Genomic DNA, 19,263 nt, shown 5'->3' with positions numbered 1-19,263 from the left:
ATCACTTAAAAATATTTTGACTCAATAATAGGTTTGTTCTTTCCTCATAGAGGATGAATAAGATACGTAAACTAAAAAAATCAATTATAATGTAGTACCCTACATGTCTTCGTAAATTAATTTCCAGTATATTTGCCTTAAAATTAAGTTCACTAAAATAATGTTTCTTTTGAAAATTGGTATGGCTAGTACTAAGTGTAGAACAGGTAGAGTCAGTCTTTTCAAGGAGGAGGGGTCAGTAAATTTTTTCTGTAAAGGGCCATACATTCTCTGTTGCAGTTACTCAATTTTGCCATTGTTTGTCGCTCCAAAGCCATTAGACAAAAAGTAAATGAATCTATTCCAATAAATTTTTTTTTTTTTTTTTTTAACAAAAACAGGAGGCTTGCCATGTGGATCATACATAGTTTGCTGATTCTTGTCTTACGGTATTACACTGGACTTTTTTTTTTTTTTTTCATGCTTTGGAGATTTTGACCATTCTCAGATAGTTACCAAAAGTGTTTATCAAAGATAAAGTATTTCAACCTTGAATTCATCATAAAAGGATTTGGTAGTGGTAATATTAGGGGGTATATCCATATGCTAGCAACTTCACAAAATTGTTTATGAGTCAAATGAATTCAATTAAATCTAATCAAATCAGAAAATCCTGGGTCAACTTAAAGCGATACATAGTATATGTTATTAATACTTCTTTATTTATTATAGCACATAAGTCAGAATGGCTAAAAAGTATGAATAAATCCAAACTCTCTAATTGAACTTCCATAGTTTCACTACCTTTAAAATTATTTTTTCTATCTTATTCCAAGCTTTGGGTTTACCTACATGATATTCAGCATCATGAACTAAAAAAGTTCTTTATTTCTATCATTTAAAATATTCTATTTATTTTTATGCCATCTGGAACACAGTAGACCTTGAAATCTTTATTAAAAGGACAGATTGTAAGAGAGAAATAGTTTAGGTTGAGATATTGCTTAAGTTATACTCCACACTTCCCTCCACAACCTCCACCTTACTGCAAACTCAGGCCAGTATGTTCACTTTCAGAATGGACTGGAAGAGACATTAAACAGACAATAAATACAAAAGATAGTTTTCCATATATTAAGGTCAGCTACTCATAGTTTTCCGCCTTCCTAATCCTGGCCCCTAGCAGCTCCGAAGTAGAAGTATTTGTGACTAGAGAGACACGTAAGGGAGGAGCAGGTTCCAACTGAAAAGCAGGAAAAGAAATCTTTGCTCTTCCTTAGTTACTTCCAGTATAATTCAGTGATTCTGTGCCTAGGTTTAAAGGTGAGTTAGGCGGCAAGTAAGAAGAAAAAAAGAGTTCTTCCTAAACTGGCCTACAAAGTTAAAACGTCTTGTGAAACTAATACGTTCACCTACCAGTGCACTGGTAAAAAGCAATGTCTTATTTTTGGCAAAAATTATATCAACTCAGTGTGACATATCGCACATGAACAGTAGATTTGGTATGTATGGGTTTATTTTTTTAGAAAAATGACTAAGTAAATGAATAAATGCAGTTCCTTTAATGGACCAAATCTAAAACACAAAGCCCATAAAAGGGGGTCCAAAAGAGGGTCCCCCCTGGTGGTTAAAAGATTATCAGTCTATATTCTCCTCTCGGTGGCTCATAACAATCTTTAGAAAGTTATTCAGCCTCAGTTTTCTAAGTCCTGAATTTCAACATCTCTAATTTTTTAGTTGGAAAAGTAAAGAATCAAATTTAGTCAATCATTTGAAGAAAGCAGATTCCAAAAATAAAGTTAAATTCAGACAATGTAAAATACAAAACTGGAGATACTACTTAAGAATATAAGATACTAGTTTCTATCATCTGTGGTGGCAAATGCTTTTGCTTGTTTTCAAAGTATGTGCACTCATAACAGATAAAAAGAAATTGAAGCATTCTCACACATATAGAAAATGTATCAAAAGGCACTTTTATTACTGTCTGTCCTCCATGTCTCAAGGGAGATTCTGGAGGTCAAGGAAAACCTACTTAGTTTGACACTTAAGACAACTATAGAAATATAATTATTGCTCACTTAGAGAATAATCTAGTGCATGGTTACTTTGTTTCTCATCCCATCTACCTTTCTCCCTTCTCATATTTTGCATATGAAAAAAAGATGCTAAGTTTAAACCACAGAAAATGTCAGCTGCTTTCCTAGGAACTTTAATAGTCCAGCATCACACAGTCCTAGCTTTTCCATAAGGTAATAAGCCCAAGGACAAGACTGTTGTGGGAGAGAGAGAAAGTGTGTGCGTGTGTGCACATGCGCGCGTGCGTGTGTGTGTGTGTGTGTGTGTGTGTGTGTGTGTGTCTGTCTTAGAGCGGGGCTGAGGGAAAAGGATTATATTCTTAGAAGACAGAGAAATATTAGCGATATAACATCTATATATTAGTGTTAATGTATTTGGTATTTATTATTTGCAACTGGGTCAAACACAAAACTAATAAACTAGAGTTGTAAATTATGTACTATAGATAAGACAACCAGTTATAAATTTAGAGAATTGAAAAATCATATCGTATGCCACCTTCACTAGTATTTATTAAACATATTTCTTAAGCAAACTATAAATGACAGATTTATTTTTTAAAAGAGATAAAAATAACTTTTTAAAAATAGTTAAAATCTGGAAGTTTAAGAGGGATGATTTTATTAAATAACCATATTAGTATGAAAATGTGCTTTAAAGGTTAAGAGATTTAGGATTCAAAACTTTGACAACACGTGCTCAAATCAAGATACAATTCTTCTGTGAGTTTTCAGACATTACATAATAAATCTTGGAAAATTAATTACAACATTGATCAGTAAAACCCAATTAGAAACAGTTATACCATAGCAAACAGAAATGCATTACCTCGTCTTCGCCCATAACTCCTTGCTGCATGTAAACAAAGGACAAATTGTAAAATGTCAGAACTAAAATAAGCCCACATATACAACTACTTGTGATATGAAAGCTATGTGGGCATCTGGAAATTAATGCTACTTTGTTTTCAGAGCTACAACAATGTTACCATATAACATCTGCGTGATGTTTTACAATTTACAAAGCACTTTTATTATATACATCATTTAAACTATATAAAAAACTGAAATTAACAGGAAATATACAGTTTATTCTCATTCATGTTAAAATTCATGAATATTTGTTTCATTACTTCAGGATAGGAATATGTAACACTTTACAGTTAAATAGCATCACATACAATTTTTCCAATGAATGGGAACAACTTGAACTAAATACTTATTATTCTACTTATTAGAAAGAGTGATATAGCATATATAGTCCAATAAATAGCTATTCAGATCAAATTCACATTATACCAAGCCCTGCATGAAAAAGTACTGGAAGACACAGTAAAGGAATTAATCCACATTCAAACTTGCTTAGTTGAAGAAATGATTAATGATATCCTATTGCTAATAATGTCTTCTATTATTTTAGCACATTTTATAACACTATCTAAGTGTTTAAGTCTTTACTTCAGGGAGTAAGAGGGATTCAGATACAAATTACAATTATTCTCATCATAGAATAGTACATAGCTTAAACACTGAGAAAGTATAAAGTAAAAAAGCATTTCGATCTATGTTACTATCAGTTTACATAATTTTTATGAAAAAAAAATACTGCAATTTATTTTCCATAAGAAACTATTAATAAAATTGACAAGTTGAGATAGAGCTTTTTCATAAGAAACTACCAGTTTGATAACATTTAAGTTGAGATAGGGCTTAAATAACTCTTCCCCTTGAATGTGAGTACGTGATGAGTACTTTTACCCTGGAGTTAATATCTAAAACCAAGACAGTAAATAAAAAAATGACTGTTAAAATTCAGATCTTATTTAATGTTCATAGGCTTTTAGGCTTGGGAAAAATTTGATACTGAATAAATCTCAAATCAAAATATATATTAAAAGTTGTTAGAACTGTATCCCCCAAAGTATAAAACTTAAAGTTCAAAATAAAACATTTCACATCATTAAACGCATTCTATTTTTGAAGTTTTACAAAATATATTTTAAATTTTATGTTAAGGCTTTAATATAAACAAGTAGATCTACAGGGTGAGAATACAGCATTAGTTTCCCTATAATAAAAAAGGGAATAAACAAACTGGTCAACTCTTGGTCATTTACACTGTAAGAAATAAGTCAATAAATATAAGGCTTATATCAGAGTCTTTTACATAAAATAACTCATTTACATCTCTGCCATTCTATTATCTTTTTTTAGCTATACAATCTACAGCTGATTTAACTTGTCCCTGAGTGCCAATTACCTCAAAGCTTTACAGATTTACCTGACCTGTATGGCTTACCTGTGTGTATATATATGGCTTTTGTATATATGTATACATGTATATGTGTGTGTGTGTGTGTGTGTGTGTGTGTGTGTGTGTGTGTGTGTACACACATAGTTATACATATACATATTATATATGTGTGTGTGTGTGTGCGTGTGTGTGTATCTACACACACACACACACACACACACACACACATAATTTACATAAAGCTTACCCAACCTTGCGTAAGTAGAGCTTAGTTTAGGATGAGGGTGGGGTGGAAGTGTCATTTAGAATTTTGTTATCTAGGTCTTCTAAGACTTATAAAGGCTTTAAAAAGACAGGGTCTCAAGGATATGGGATGTCAGCTGTGGAAATCAGATTAAAATAGGCATTTGTATAGAGCTAACAAGAACAGTCTATAGAGAGTGAATTCTCTTTAGTCTTTAATGTTGTATTAAGCATAGAAATAGTAAGGCCTAAAACACTTCACGGCACAAGTTCCAGGAGTTGGGCTTCCCGCTTATGCCTAGGCATGGTCTAATAATATTAATTCAATATAAACTTGCTTTGAGGCAACTCATTTATGGCTGTAGAGGGCCAAACACTTATAAACAAATGCAACTATTCTCATCGAGTTTATATTTAAATTATGAATTATGAAGAAGTCATAATGTGGCACATAATTCTTGACCTATAGAGAAAATTAATGACATCGTAACCAGTTTATGTTTAGCTGTTATGTTCTTAGCTGAGGCTACACAATACTAAAACAGTAAAAATAAATACAAATGTTCACAGCATCTTAGACTTCATTCATCTCATTCCTAGGCTTGAACACAATTATTCCAAAACTTTCTCCAACTATCTCATACCTGAGGAATTTTAGACTCCTGTAAAGAGATATTCCATTTATTTTTTGGACAACTCTCAGATTCCAGGCCTCCACATTACCAAAAATAGAACTGCCTGCAGATGAAGCTAATCCACGTGAAACCTTTCCTCTTCTCTGTCATGGAAATCACCAATCTGCTATCATCACGCTAAGCAATGTGTGTACTCACTTTCCTACCAAGATTTCTATGTGAATTTCTGGCGTTATGTTCTGCTAACTTTATAGGAAACCCCTAGTAAGAAAAGAAATCATTAAATGACTATTCGTCATGTTTTAAAAAGATCTTTAAGCAATATGCCCCTCCAAACTCATTCAGAATATGATTTAGGAAAAAAAGTGAACAATCTGTTGTATAAAATCTGTATTTAGAATGTAAAATTTCAGGCACATATATTTTATAAAGCATTCTAAAAATACTTCATACAAAAGTGAGAATTGGCAATTTAACATACATGTGTAATGATATATATGTGGGTGTGTATATGTACATGTATGTTAGAAGTATCTGTTATATATATTTATATACATATCTTTTTTAATGAAGATAATAAGAAGGCTGTGAAAAATGGATGTAGACCTTTCTTATACAAGTGGCTTTACAATTTGGTCCTGAATTACCAATAATAATATTAGGTTCTAACCCATAGCTACAAAAAATAAATAGAATAATTCTAATGTTCTCTTTAGGGTCTTTGTGCTCCTATGTATTGGCTCTTAGCTCAGTTGTGGTACATGAATTACTGCAGCTGGAAGACAGGACAGATAAGCGTACCAAATCAGCGGGAAATACTTAAAGGTTAAAGTTCTCTTGGTGTGAAACTAAAGAAATTCTTATTTCTTACTCTAAAAAGTTGAGCCAAAATCCAGGAAATATACCCAATCTCTCTCCCCCCTCCCCATCACAATCTTTTCGAGATCCAAAGTAAATCTGTTATCTACTCCATGCACTTCCATTAGCATAAAAAAAGAACTGACAGTATATTCAAGTTTCCTATTTTCATGACTTAATAGAGCATATTTAGAGTATTTGGTTTTCAGGAATACAGTTTCATTTCTGAGAAAATTTTCTTAATTAAAAGATACACATAACTTCTTTCTTCTCAAAAGTATACCAAGCTCTTGATCACAAACATGGCTGTATGTGGTTAATAACTGCAAATTTAAAACTAGCTTGCTAATACCATCTCCCTATACTTCTGCTCTACCTGTTCTCCTTTTGAGAAACTGTATGCATTAATAAAAATGTAAGCTATTTTCCTTGGGAGAGGGGTCAGGGGAGTCCAACACAACCCAAGTGGAAACAAACACTGGGACGACACATCCCTTTGTATTGCTCCTCACTACTATGGAAAACAGAGGGTACTTTCTTGTGTGTTTTTTCACTACCGATAATAAAGTGTAAGATTTATGCACTCAGAAATATAAACATTCGAGTTGTCATTCTACCTGCAGACTGTACTTATTTGACTTTTGGTTTTCAGACAACCCACCCATTCCTATGTAATGTGACTTTCCTAAAGTGCTTCTGGATGTTAAATTTGGACTCTTCTACAACATGTGAATTATTCAATAGCAGCAGTCTCCACCCAGTCAATTCAACTTGATTTCTACTTGATTTGAAGAACATGGCCTGTTCAGAAGTAGGAGCTACTTACAGTTATATTTCTATGACATTCTTTGTAAAAAGTGTTTTTTAAATCTATACAACAAACTTCATGAGACATATGGGTGTGGGATTATATCTTTTTCTGTATCTATGAGTTAACAGAGATTCAGTGAAAAATGTGCCAAAGGTGCTTCATAGTATTACCTAGTCTGACCAACTTCCTGCCCTTTATCCCCTGTTCTGTTTATCCCTTACTTAAATGAATAATATCTAAAAGTAACCATAATGCTAATTGACTAGAAAGGTAGGATCATAAAACCTTACAATGTATGCTTTATCTACACAACTATGCTAATATTTATATATTATTTGTTATTAAATGAACACAGGCCTAGCACCACTGTAACATCACAGATTTCTGTCAGTTCTGTATTTTCTAAGGAATGACCTTAAATTGCAATAGTTACGCACTTATTTTAATGTGTATTTGTGCACCATCAAAAGTCATCTTCAGTAACACAAGGGGCAAGCACACCATACTTTAAGAAATTGCCTGAGAGTTATTTTGCTTTTACTGACCCCAAATTTGCCCCTATATAGCACCTTCCAAAAGGTTCTGGTTTGGCTTTCTGCAATAACATAAAATGAGACTTCTTTGTTCATTATATGTAACATCTTTCAAATAGATGAAAATATCTATTTGTCTTATGTCTTCTGTAATTTTATATTATCTAAAGTAAACAGATCCAACTCCATCTATGCAGAAGCCATGATTTTTACCTTTTCAGTCATTTTTGTCACTGTTAATGATCACCCACTACCACAGATGAATTTTACTTTCAGGAACTGTTCTAAATACATACTTCACATGAATGAATTCATTCACTTCTCAGAACAATCCCCCTGAGGCAGGCAGCGTGCTGTCTTTTAGATGTAAAGAATCTGAGTCAGAGTGAAGTTAGGTAAGCTGCCCAAGGTCACACAGCTAGAAATAGCAAACCTGAGTTTAAACTTAGATAACCTGACTCCAAAGTCTGTGCTACCAACCACTATGAACTACTGGAAACCACCACAAAAAATACTAATGTATAATTTATTACCAAATATTGATTTTCAAAGTCAATAATATTAGCTATGCTTATTGGTTAAGTAATAGAACTTATTCAATCAACTGCCTAAAAGTGAGTTAAATCTGTGACATACTAAAAATGTAATGATTTAAAAAGCAGCTCTATATATGGAGATGCTGCAATTATTTTAATTGGTCAAAAATATTTAATAATTTAGTATAGGCAGAGGCTTGGTATTAATATCATTTAATTCCCATTTTCTCGGGGAGACTACATGCAAGAATATAGTTGAATTACAAGCAATTAAAAAGTAGCTCAAAAAAATTTTCCCCTTACTTTTTAAGTGACTTCGATGTCTAAAAAAATTATTTAAATCTTTAATATTCAAATACTTCTTTATCCTATAAATATACCCAATTTTCTGATTCTTGCGTCCCCTCTTAACGAATGATCTCGAAAAAACAAAAGAAATTTTTTTCTCTTTGGATCAAATTGTCTCAATTGACCTAAACGCATTTTAATGTCCTAGTTTCATTATCTTTTATCTTCCCAGTTCCATACGAAAAAAAGTTCAGAATTTCCAGGATGGCTTACTGTACTGAGTAATGTACTACAGCCCTAAAGTGGCAGACTATGAAGAGTGCTCATGTCATAAAAAAGCAGATTTGTCCACAAGACTCAAATCTTCCCTGAAATAAAATATGCTTGTATCCATTACATGATGAAACTTTCTAATATCTAGATTATTTATGAAGGATTTAAGCAACTGATGAAAATATTTATGAAGGATTTAAGCAACTGATGAAATCAATTAGCTTAGTAATGTTTAACGTAATCAAAAGTGTAAATTGTAAAAACTGTGGCTACTAGGCTCTTTCCTCACACATAACTGATGTATTCTATTGTGATTACAATATACTTCTGAATTATCCTACTTTATTACACATTTAGCAATCTAAGAACATCTGTGAATGATTGCAGAGATTATCTCAGAGTACATATATCCTTCCTTCAGGTGGATTTTAAGAGAATATGTGAAACATTTGCAAATTCAAGATTTTCAACTGAATTGCTTTTTTAGAAGTTATAATAGAAATATGAATGATCCTATGTAATACGAAGAATGTTTCAAAAGAAATGTAAGGAAGGATCAATATATAAGTAATGTATTTGCTGTTACCTAAACCTATCATTTTAGAATTCAAGCCCCAAGAATAATAAAAATTGTGATCCAATTTTATTTTTGCAAATTCAATTTCAACAATATAATTTTTAATCATAGATTTAGGGGATAGAGACCAGCTACCCAAATGCTTTGTTTTTAACCCATTTCCCATTTAGAAGGAAAAGTGCAGCTTGCTGCGGTGTTAATTAATTTTTTCATAAACACACTCTTTGAGGTTGAAACAAATCTGACTGGTTTTCAATGTGAAAATAAAACAGAATAACTGTCTTGGAGTTATTTCTAAACAGAACGTGTCTCTAATCCTAATGTAACGGAAATATATACATAAATCAGATTCATCAAATGAATCTTTGGCTAACAAGTGTTTGAGAACGATGTTAACATCACACGTAGGAATGCTACGTTTGCTAGGATTTGACATTTTTAGCGATCAAGAATTACATTTTTTAAATGGAAACACTATGACTAAAAACAGAATGCTATAAATAGAATGATGTCATTTGTTTCCAAAGACTATGGCTATACTAGAATGATGTGAAAACAACAAGAAAAGTGAGATAGTTTGTGGCAAACTTTGGGGGCGAGGTTAGGACTGTGATCTGTGAGTTATCTTGGGGTAAACGCTGCAGCCGCAAGCACCACCTGAGCATTCTCAGGGCAAACAGAAAATGGGTTAATTTTGTGGTAGGAAAAAAGTTGAAGTCCTGGAATATAACTCCTAGGAATTTTCTGGTTAAAGTCCATGTAAACACAGTGATTCATTGATTTCATCAATATGGTGTACAGGATCACTGTGAGGTCTAGCGCGGACATGGCTTCAGCCTAGAGTGTATGGTTTGGCTCCAGTGTTATTACCTTGCCAATTCCATCTTTAAGCATCCTTAAAAATCCTCCCTAATAGATAACCCAGTGCTTAGATCAAGCTGCCATGTGGTGGGCAACTCAATATGCAATGGGCAAACACGGAATGAACCAATCACCTCACCTAATACTTTGCTTTTTCAATTTTTCTCTCATTCCAAAATCCTATCCACCTTGACGATCTCTCAGGTGGCCTGGACTTTACTCCCACCTTCTGTTACTACTGTCTTTACTCAACATTAGTTCACACAGTCTAGCTCTATAGTGGCCTTTTTTCAGCCTTTGACCTTCAATTTCACTGCCATCTTTTTTTAATGAAGCTTTAGTTGAAATACAAGAGTCAAGCCATTCTAATAATAAAATTATGTATTTTAAAGTAAATACTATTTCTATTATTACTTCTTCCTACTTCCTGCTCATTACCCACCCTTTGATTTAATAATACCTTTGTGAAGGGTATTTTAATCCTCCATGTTTACTCCCACAGCTATGGATGTATTTAGTGCTGTGACTCTCTGAACACGATGTTTGTTTAACAGAAAGAAAACAAACTTTAATGAAAGTTTGTTTATTTATTTTCTAACTCTGGTGAACTTCATGTTGTAAACTTTCTAGTTACAATAAATTAAGTTAATGTGACTCCCATGTTTATGGAATCTCCAGTTTATTCCTTAGTTGAACATGAGCACAGGTGCTATTCTAAGTAACACATTCTATGTACTTTGCAAACGTCACCTCATTTAATTCTTGAAATAAACCTTGGGAAACTAAAGTTCACAGACATTACTTGGCCAAGGTCATATCGATAAACTGGAAAGTCAATATTCAAACTCAGGACTGTCTCTAAAACCTGTGATCACTGAATTATATATAGCATACTATTACAAAAAGACTTCAATGACTGCTTTGCTAGTTAGAATACACTCGAACTCCCAATTCTGCCTTCTTTAGAGGAGAGCTGTAACTTTATTTATATACTTACAAAATGACTACCGTGTCTATAGGGAAGGTTTAGATAAATGAATTCAATTATCTTTATTTACAGAAAATCAATTGGAAAAATAAAATGTTTTTATACAACTTACCATTTAACATCAACAGATTGTCAGTTCCTGGATGTGGATAGCTCAATCGACCTTTAAAAAGACAGGAAAGGAAACTTTGAAGATTATTGAGCTATTTGAAAATTGAAAAAGAGGAAGGGGTGTAAGGAGAAAATTATTGAGCACATTTCTTAAGAACTAAAAAGGTAAGGTTTAACTCCGTATATTAACTAAAATTATCTTTGAAAACTGAAAACAAAAACAGTTCACCTTAGTTCCTAGATCATAAGAGCACAATGTGATTTGGGAGCAACAACTATAGAATAAAGCCCATTTGTTTTTGAAACTTAAAAACAGTTTAGGTATCTTAGTCTTTCAAACTTAATACAGAATGTGCAAACTTCTTAGTATTTTCAAAGCTGTTGATAATTTTCTCTACGGATCTCTTTTTCCTAAAATTAAATTTGAGGGAAAAGAATTTCTATTCCAAAATAAAAATACAACCAAAATATTTTTAAAAAGTAGTAAAAAGTCAACATGACTTGCTATTTTAATTTGGTATCATTTTATGTAGTTGTATTTAAATAAATTTAATAAAAGCACCTTAACAATAACTTGTTCAAAGTTTAAAAATGATAAAAAACTAAAATCAAAAAATAAAAATATTAAAGCTTAGGAGCATAGTAGTATAGTCTTTCCTTTGAGTCATTCTTCATTAAGAGCTTTGCATTTACTAATTGCAGAAAGGACAACAGTATGGTATTCTGCTATGGAAAGAAAAAAAAGGTAGGCATGAACATATTGTGGTTTACCTAGCATTTTTACACTGTAACACTTGTTAGACTAGATGCCAACAGCAAGGATGATCGTTTTTAGTCCATCAAAATATAGGATTTTTCTCTAATGCCTTACTCTCTCATAGACTGTTTGAAGGTACATTAAAATCCATTTAGAAATCTGCTAAAAATTAAATGTCTGTGAGATTGCATTTTAGCAACTTTCAGCACAGGCTCTTTAAAAAGACATTAGAAAAGCATGTAATGCATTGCCACCAGAAAGGTGACCAATAAATATCTGAATGAATCTGATATGATTAGTAAGGAGAACAGACTAACTGCATCTACCTTTACCATCCTTGCAAGTACTCTACATTTCTAGGACCCTTTATTATGTCCAAATATCCCATACAAGACAGAGACTGTCTGGTAGCTTTTGATTTTATTATGAAGTTAAAGAATCTGATCATCTAACAATGTAAGAGCAAGTGGCAAAGATAATCCAATTTTGACATTAAAATACATATATATTAGATAAATATACAGATATAAAACTATACCATGTACACATACATGCACATTTCATTGTAGCTAATTTTACTAGAGCATACTTTGTTTTCAGACTCCCCATAGTTAAACAAAATAAATGTTACTGTCCTTCAAAAGATGATTTATCACCTCTTATTTACTCCTGAGTTTCATGCAGTATGACATTATTTAAATGATCTCTTAAAGTTGCCATACTCTAAAAACAGAAATGTATTTATTGCTGTGAAACCTTAGTATGGAGTGAGAAATAGAAGAGCACGTACAGAAGGTACCAGATACAAGGAAAGAGGAAGCAGAGCTTTCCTGAACCGGATTCCAGCAGCGTGGAGCACTACCTTCTCTGAAGTACCATAGCTTATTTTGGAAATATGCCTATTTCTGTGCATCTTGTCTCAGATGACCAAATTTGGAGAACAATTAAAGGCCAATGAAATAATTACTGTTATTTCTGACTTGAGATTGAAAACCAAAACTATGAGAGTGGCAACCTTTGCTGATGTTCAGTGGAACAAGTTCATTAAGCCTTGCAGAGCGACAGGGTTAGGAGGACGAGAATATGAGTGCGATACAGTCTCTGTTTATGAAGCAGGAGCAAAGACAGATGCACATATACAATGTCAATAAAATCTGTCAAGTGTGAAAAGGGTTATGTACGGAATGCTATATAAAAAAACAAAGGCATATTTAACCAAGTCCAGGGATTCAGGCAAGACTTCCCAGAAAAGTAAACTGAGCCAAGCCTTCAGCCTCGCACTACTTCAGAAGACACTCAACTTCCAATTGGCACAGATTCACTGCTCACTTTATTTATCCCAAGACACAGGGAACAAGATATATTCATTGCTGACAGTCTTTTGACATCTTGGCTCTGAAAGGACTTAAAAGGCATATCATAAGTGGAAAGTTCAAAAGACAGATACTTTTTTGCAAATGGACATATATTTGTATATATGTTCTAAAATATTGATCTCCAAACTGGAAAATCTCTCAGTGTAACTAAAATACTCAAAAATGAAATAAGCAAATTTAGACTATTTAAAAATTATCCAGTTACTTCTCCTCTACGACAGTGAAACTAATAATACAGCTTTACAAGTCAACTTTCACAGTTATATTTTACTTAGGATAATATTAAAACTACTTTCATTAAGAACCTGCCAATTGACAATAATGACTAACATCTGAGGGCTTACTATGTGCCGGGAGCTTTCCTAAGTTCTTTACAATCAATTATTTAACCCTCACAACAGTCCCATGAGTTAGGTACTGTTATCTTCCCATACGAACATGAAGACATTGCGCCATGACAAGTGAAATAACTTGCCCAAGGTTACACCACTGACAGCTCTGACAGAACTTGAACCTAGGCAGTTTGGCTCCATATTCTTAATCACTATCTTATTAAAAAAATCACAGAATTATTGTATAGCATATTAGATAACTTGTGCTTTAACACAGAAAAAAATAGAAAAAATACATTGTTATAAAACCAATTGTTCCCTATTGTCTAAAAGGCCTGTGGTGCAGAGACCGGTAATTGTGTACTAACACCTGTTCCTGTTAATAATGGGACCCCTAAATGTTACACAGGTACAGGGCTGCACAGAGTAAAAATACAAAATTTCTCAGTGTCATTACATGTGCCCATGTGTGTAAGAACTGACCAATGGGATGTAAAGGAAAACTGGGAAGTACAGTTTCTGGGAAGTATCCTTAAAAGGGAAGATCTTCTCTTTACTTTTTTTCTGCTTGCTGAAATGCAGATGACATGGCTAATGTGAAGCAGCCATGTTAGATCATGAGGCAGATGCTGGGTGTTAAGGACAGCAGTCATGAATATCACCAGAACACTTCGAGGAGGGCTATGTTGATGTAAGACAAGTAAATGTCTACTTTGCTTATGAATTTTCTGTTGTCTCTATCCATCTTACAAGTAATAAATTTGGACAAATTGCTTATGTAGCATTGTAAAAGTATCATAAAGTATAATAATTTTATGATGATTTTAATATATCTATGAATAATGGGTATATATAACCTCTTGGCAGATCTTTTACATTACAATATGAAATTTAAAATAAATAATTTTGAAAAAATACATTTTTATTCTTAGGAGTCAGTGAATAATTAGAGAACCTATGGTAGCTTAAAATTATCTTATTAGTCTGTATGATTTTAATAGTAATTTGTACAATACATATATCAGAGACAATTCATTTTAGCCTTTTTAGATGTATATTTGAGCAACAGAAAGCACTGAGAAATATAACAACTGCATATAACTTATCACTTATACAAATTACCAGTTACTAAAATTTTAACAAAGCAGCATTTAAAGGCATGCAATAAATTAAGCCAACATTAAAGACTATTCATATAAACATAAATAAATATATACATGAGTTCTTTCTCCAAATTAATTTCTTACTACCAATAAAAATAACTTATTAAATGGTGATGATAAAATAATAACATTTCTTATGTCACATGTACTTGGACTTGACTTTTTTCTACACGGCCTCCCTAAGTGATATTATCTACCACCAAAATTCATACATCGTCTCTAAGCAGATGACTCCCACATTTATATCTCTAACTGCAACCTCTCTTCCTCAACCCCATACTTCCCCAGAGAAGTATACAGCAATGTCTCCCATCTGGATGCTCATCCTAAAACCTCTGGTTAACTCTACTTCTCACTTTGTGTACAAATCTGTTGTCAAATCTGCTGCCTGCTCTATTATCAACACAGGCCCAAATTTGCTTGCTCTTCACCAGCTCCTTCACTGTTTCCATAAACTTAGCCATCCCCATGTCTTCACAGTCTACTAGAATAACCTAACAGTCTAGTGTCTATTCAGCATCCTATGTGATCCTTTTAAAACCTAAGTCAGCTCATGCTGCTCTACTGCTCAAAACCCTCCTACACTTAAATATCTGGCCCTTCGTCCTCTTCCATTCAACCATGCTGGCCTCTTTGCTCTTCTGTAAACATGCCAGCTATAGTCTCATTTCAGGATCTGTGTATTTCTTCTTGCTGCATAAAATGCATTTGCCCAGATAATGACCAAAACTTGCACCTCTCACTTCATTCAGGTCATGAAGAGATGCCAGCAGACCATCCTGTATAAAACAGCAGCTTCTTTCTCTCTCGCCTTGACACTATGTTTTTTCTTCACAGCCCTGATTCTCTTTCTGTCTATCCTTCATTAAGACAGAAGATCCATAAGGACAGGTCTTCATCTTTTTATTCTCTACTGTATCTCTAGCAGCTAAAGCAGAGCCTAGTGTCTAACAGGCTCTCAAATATTTGTTAATGGATGAATGAAATATCTCATTCCATTAGGTGAACCGTGAACTCAATCGAAAGCACAGGACCTAAATATGTGTTTTATGTGGGGCATAGGAAGGACATTCTCTAAGTAAGTGGAAAATTACAGAACAAGTTTTTGTCAGTTCATTCTAAATCCTTTATGCATGGGGAAAGGAGGAAGACAAGTCCTGCTATTTTGTTCTTTGCCAAGATAAAATTTCCCCTTTTCCATAACCATTTTCTTTTCTCTCATGAATACATCCAAAAAATGATCTCAAAAGCCCCAATATTCACAGTTAATGATACCAACCCATTCCTCATTAGTGATGAGAAAATGATAGAGAACAATGCCACATGTACTGCCAACTCTTTTTAATGGGGGGGGAAAAGCGCCATTTAAATTACTTATTAGAATCATAAAAGACGTTGGGTTAGAATTAACACTAGACAAATTAATAATACAGGTAGTATGGTGCAGTGGTTAACAACTCAAACTCAAGAGCTACTGAGTGTCACTACTTGGTAGCACTGAAACTTGGGTGAAGTGCCATAGTCCCCCAAGTGTAAAATAAGAGTAAATATTTACCTCTTAGTTGTGAGAATTTAAGTTAATACATACATGTATAGTTCTCAGAACAGTGCATGGCACATATCAAGTGCTTAACAGATGATATGTATGATGTGTTATATATATTGTGTATATATATATATACACACACATATATACACCTTTAAAAAAGATCTAGTACTTCCTTCTTATGTACTTTAAATAAAGCATTGTTCCCATTAGTTTGGTAGATTCTTCTATTATTTTTTCACAGTCTACCTTTCACCTTTATTTCCAAATCCAATTAGGAAAAGAAAAAAGTGGTTCATAGACAGTCTGGTAAAACCCACTGAGAATGTGGTCACTACCAGCCTTGACAAACTCCAGTCTCTGCTCAGATCCAAGGGGCAGGACAATCATCCCCGACTTTACTCCCAAATCTCAATGCATGCCTCCTAAAAGCCTGAGAATAAGATCTTACAGCTGTAGAGCGGACCCTTAGATCCAAAGTACTAGATCTCAAGAGCATGAAAATCACTCCTTGCCTGTGTCTAATAAAAGCCATTAATCTACTCCAGGAAAATTATTAATCTAGTTAACTCTTAATCAGAATTCCATCATAATTTTTTCGCCTAATAATTATTTACGACTTAAAAATTTTTATCTAATTTATAATAGAAAATATACTAAGAAGCATCAAGGAATACAGACTATCGAAAAGTTTGTTTTGAGTAAAGTATAATTGCAAAAGAAAAGCAATAACAAAAAACTAAACAAGTCAATCATCGAGTAAGATAATGTATTATCATAAAGCTATTACAATAAAACTGGTACTAGTTAAGATATATGCAATAAATATTAAAATCAAGTTGAAATAATGGTTTCAAAACTTTAAATTGCAAAAGGGTTTAAATGAAAATAATATTAAGAATAACAAATAAGAGATCAAACATTGCCAGTGGCAGTGAAAAATGGCATAAAACTTAAAAATAATCTGGTAATATATGTGGAGAGCCTCAAAAACAATTGTATTAAGTCCACTTTATGGAAATAAACACAGAAGAGCTCACTAAATTTTATTTAAAAATTTGAAATACATAAATGTTCAACTGTAGGGGAATGGTTGCATATAACTTTTTTATAAGTAATTTTTAAAAGTTACAAACAAATTAACTTGAAAAGTATGAGTACTTTTGGAAAAATGTTTAATCATTTAACCAATAACTATTTGTCTGACACTTTGATTGATGTTGATAAACATAAAGTATAAAACAAAAGTTGTCATTGGTTCCATGACACAGTATCCTATGAAAAACATATACAATAAAAAAAACAAAAACAAAAAAAAACAAAAAAAAACTACTGAACTCAAAACAATAAGTGAGAAAGTTACTCTGATTAGAACGAACTTTGATTCTTTAACAGTCTTTAACAAAGTACTATTGCTTAGGAATTTTGGGGTGGTTCCCTAAGGGGATAAGGTGACTAGGGATTATAGAAACTGCCCATTGAAAGTAGGACTGAATACATGTGTTCATCACCATTGCTTTTTGAAACTCCTAAAATGACAGTGCAGAAATTATAAGGTGGCATAATCTCATTAGGACAAAGAGATGTCAATAGGATCACTGAATAAACATGTCGAAACGTTTTTGGAAGCTGTGAACATGAATGGTTGAGGGGTAACTGACTTGTAAACCAGAAATCACTGAAAACACTGAAACCCAAACTGGTGTGTGCATGGGGAAGACTATTAAGCATCAAGCCATTCACTGCAGCAGACAGCTGGAAAGGTTCAGAAATAAGAGGCTCTGAATATCACTGAGAGTAGATGTGGGCTGGAACTGAAAACAGGACAGCTGATGACTGCTTGTTAGTTTTTACATGAACCAGGGAGACACAAGCCTCTTCTTTGGTTCTTCTGAGTATGCTAGCAGCCAGGCCTGTGACTCTCAGACAGAAGAATGGAAAAGACTTCCGGGCCCATTTCCAAGGCAGAAAGAAAAGACCTAGCTAACAGACACCGTGAGAGTTCCACCTGACTGGCTGACAGCAACACTCACTAGTTTATAAGCCCAACTACATACACAGAGCTTCCAATCACTATTTTTGTTTTTTCTTTAAAAAGATTTATAAGATCTTTGATGAAAGCCTCTAGCACGAGCAAAACAAAAACAAATAGAAAAGAGAAACTTAGAAGAAGCATAAACAATGTAATGATATGGAAAAATAATCTTCAAACATTACAATATAGTGTTTAAAGATAGACACATCAGTGAAATAAGACCAAAGAAGAATAGAAAAATTTTGAGAATTTTTTAAAAGAGGGCCTTAAAAGTTCTCCAGAGAAAATTTATCTTAACTAAAAAAAAAAAAAGAAAGAAAGAAAATCAATAGAAGGGTTAAAGAAGTAGAGATGAGGAAATTTCTCCAAAAGTAAAACAAAAAAGATAAATAGAAAACTGAAAAGTTGATAATGAGCATAGGTTTAATATCTGAAAAACAGGCATTTCAGAAAGAGGTAATATAAAAATTAGAAGAGAATTATAAAAAAAAAAACAAAATTTCCAAGAACTGAAGGAAATTAATATCTGAATTAAAAGGGCTCAATGACCCTGCAGCAGAAGAAATAATGGAAGCAAGGCAGGCAGAGCCCCACCCTAAACACAGCCTGAAAGACCGATATCTCATTCACATAAAATTTCAGAGCCATAAGCATGAAAATATTCGAAAAGCTTCTAGAAAAAAAAGCCAAAAATTCAAAAACATGAAACAAGGCAATCAAGTATACAAATGAACAGGTTTCAGAATGGTATTATAGTAACTCTGGATGTAGCAATGCTTTTAATATAAATTACTAATATGTCATTCAACAGCAACCAATCATCTTACAGAATAAACATGTTTTCATACATTTTAGGGTCTCAAAATTGACATCCAATTTGAAGGAAGGTGCTGTAAGACAGGCTCGATAAAACAAAGACCTATATCACTAAGAAAGGACATGGCGATCAGGACATAGATTCTACAGTGAAAAAGAATTCTCAAGATTAGCAAAGTCCCAAAATGATGGTTATGGAGAACTACAACAAGG

The 19,263-nt window shown here is 33.1% G+C and overlaps 1 protein-coding gene across 4 annotated transcripts in view; it reads right to left on the bottom strand.

The window, feature by feature from the left end:
* The window catches only part of LOC105295943 (cytoplasmic polyadenylation element-binding protein 2), a 54,687-nt gene that overhangs the window by 19,872 nt on the left and 15,552 nt on the right, over window positions 1–19,263 (bottom strand). For 2 of the 4 annotated variants that reach the window (XM_023533986.1, XM_023534001.1), the window contains 2 exons: window positions 11,027–11,077; window positions 2,887–2,910 (listed from right to left, as the gene is read on the bottom strand). In XM_023533986.1, the coding sequence (XP_023389754.1) occupies window positions 2,887–2,910; window positions 11,027–11,077 (75 nt within the window). The remainder of the gene's footprint in view (window positions 1–2,886; window positions 2,911–11,026; window positions 11,078–19,263) is intronic. The other 2 variants (XM_023533996.1, XM_023534006.1) reach the window with 1 other exon arrangement.

Source organism: Pteropus vampyrus, unplaced genomic scaffold (genome assembly GCF_000151845.1).
Source record: "Pteropus vampyrus isolate Shadow unplaced genomic scaffold, Pvam_2.0 Scaffold5, whole genome shotgun sequence".
NCBI lineage: Eukaryota > Metazoa > Chordata > Mammalia > Chiroptera > Pteropodidae > Pteropus > Pteropus vampyrus.
The sequence above is the reverse complement of the archived record's forward strand: the minus strand, read 5'-3'. Positions and strand labels throughout refer to the sequence as shown.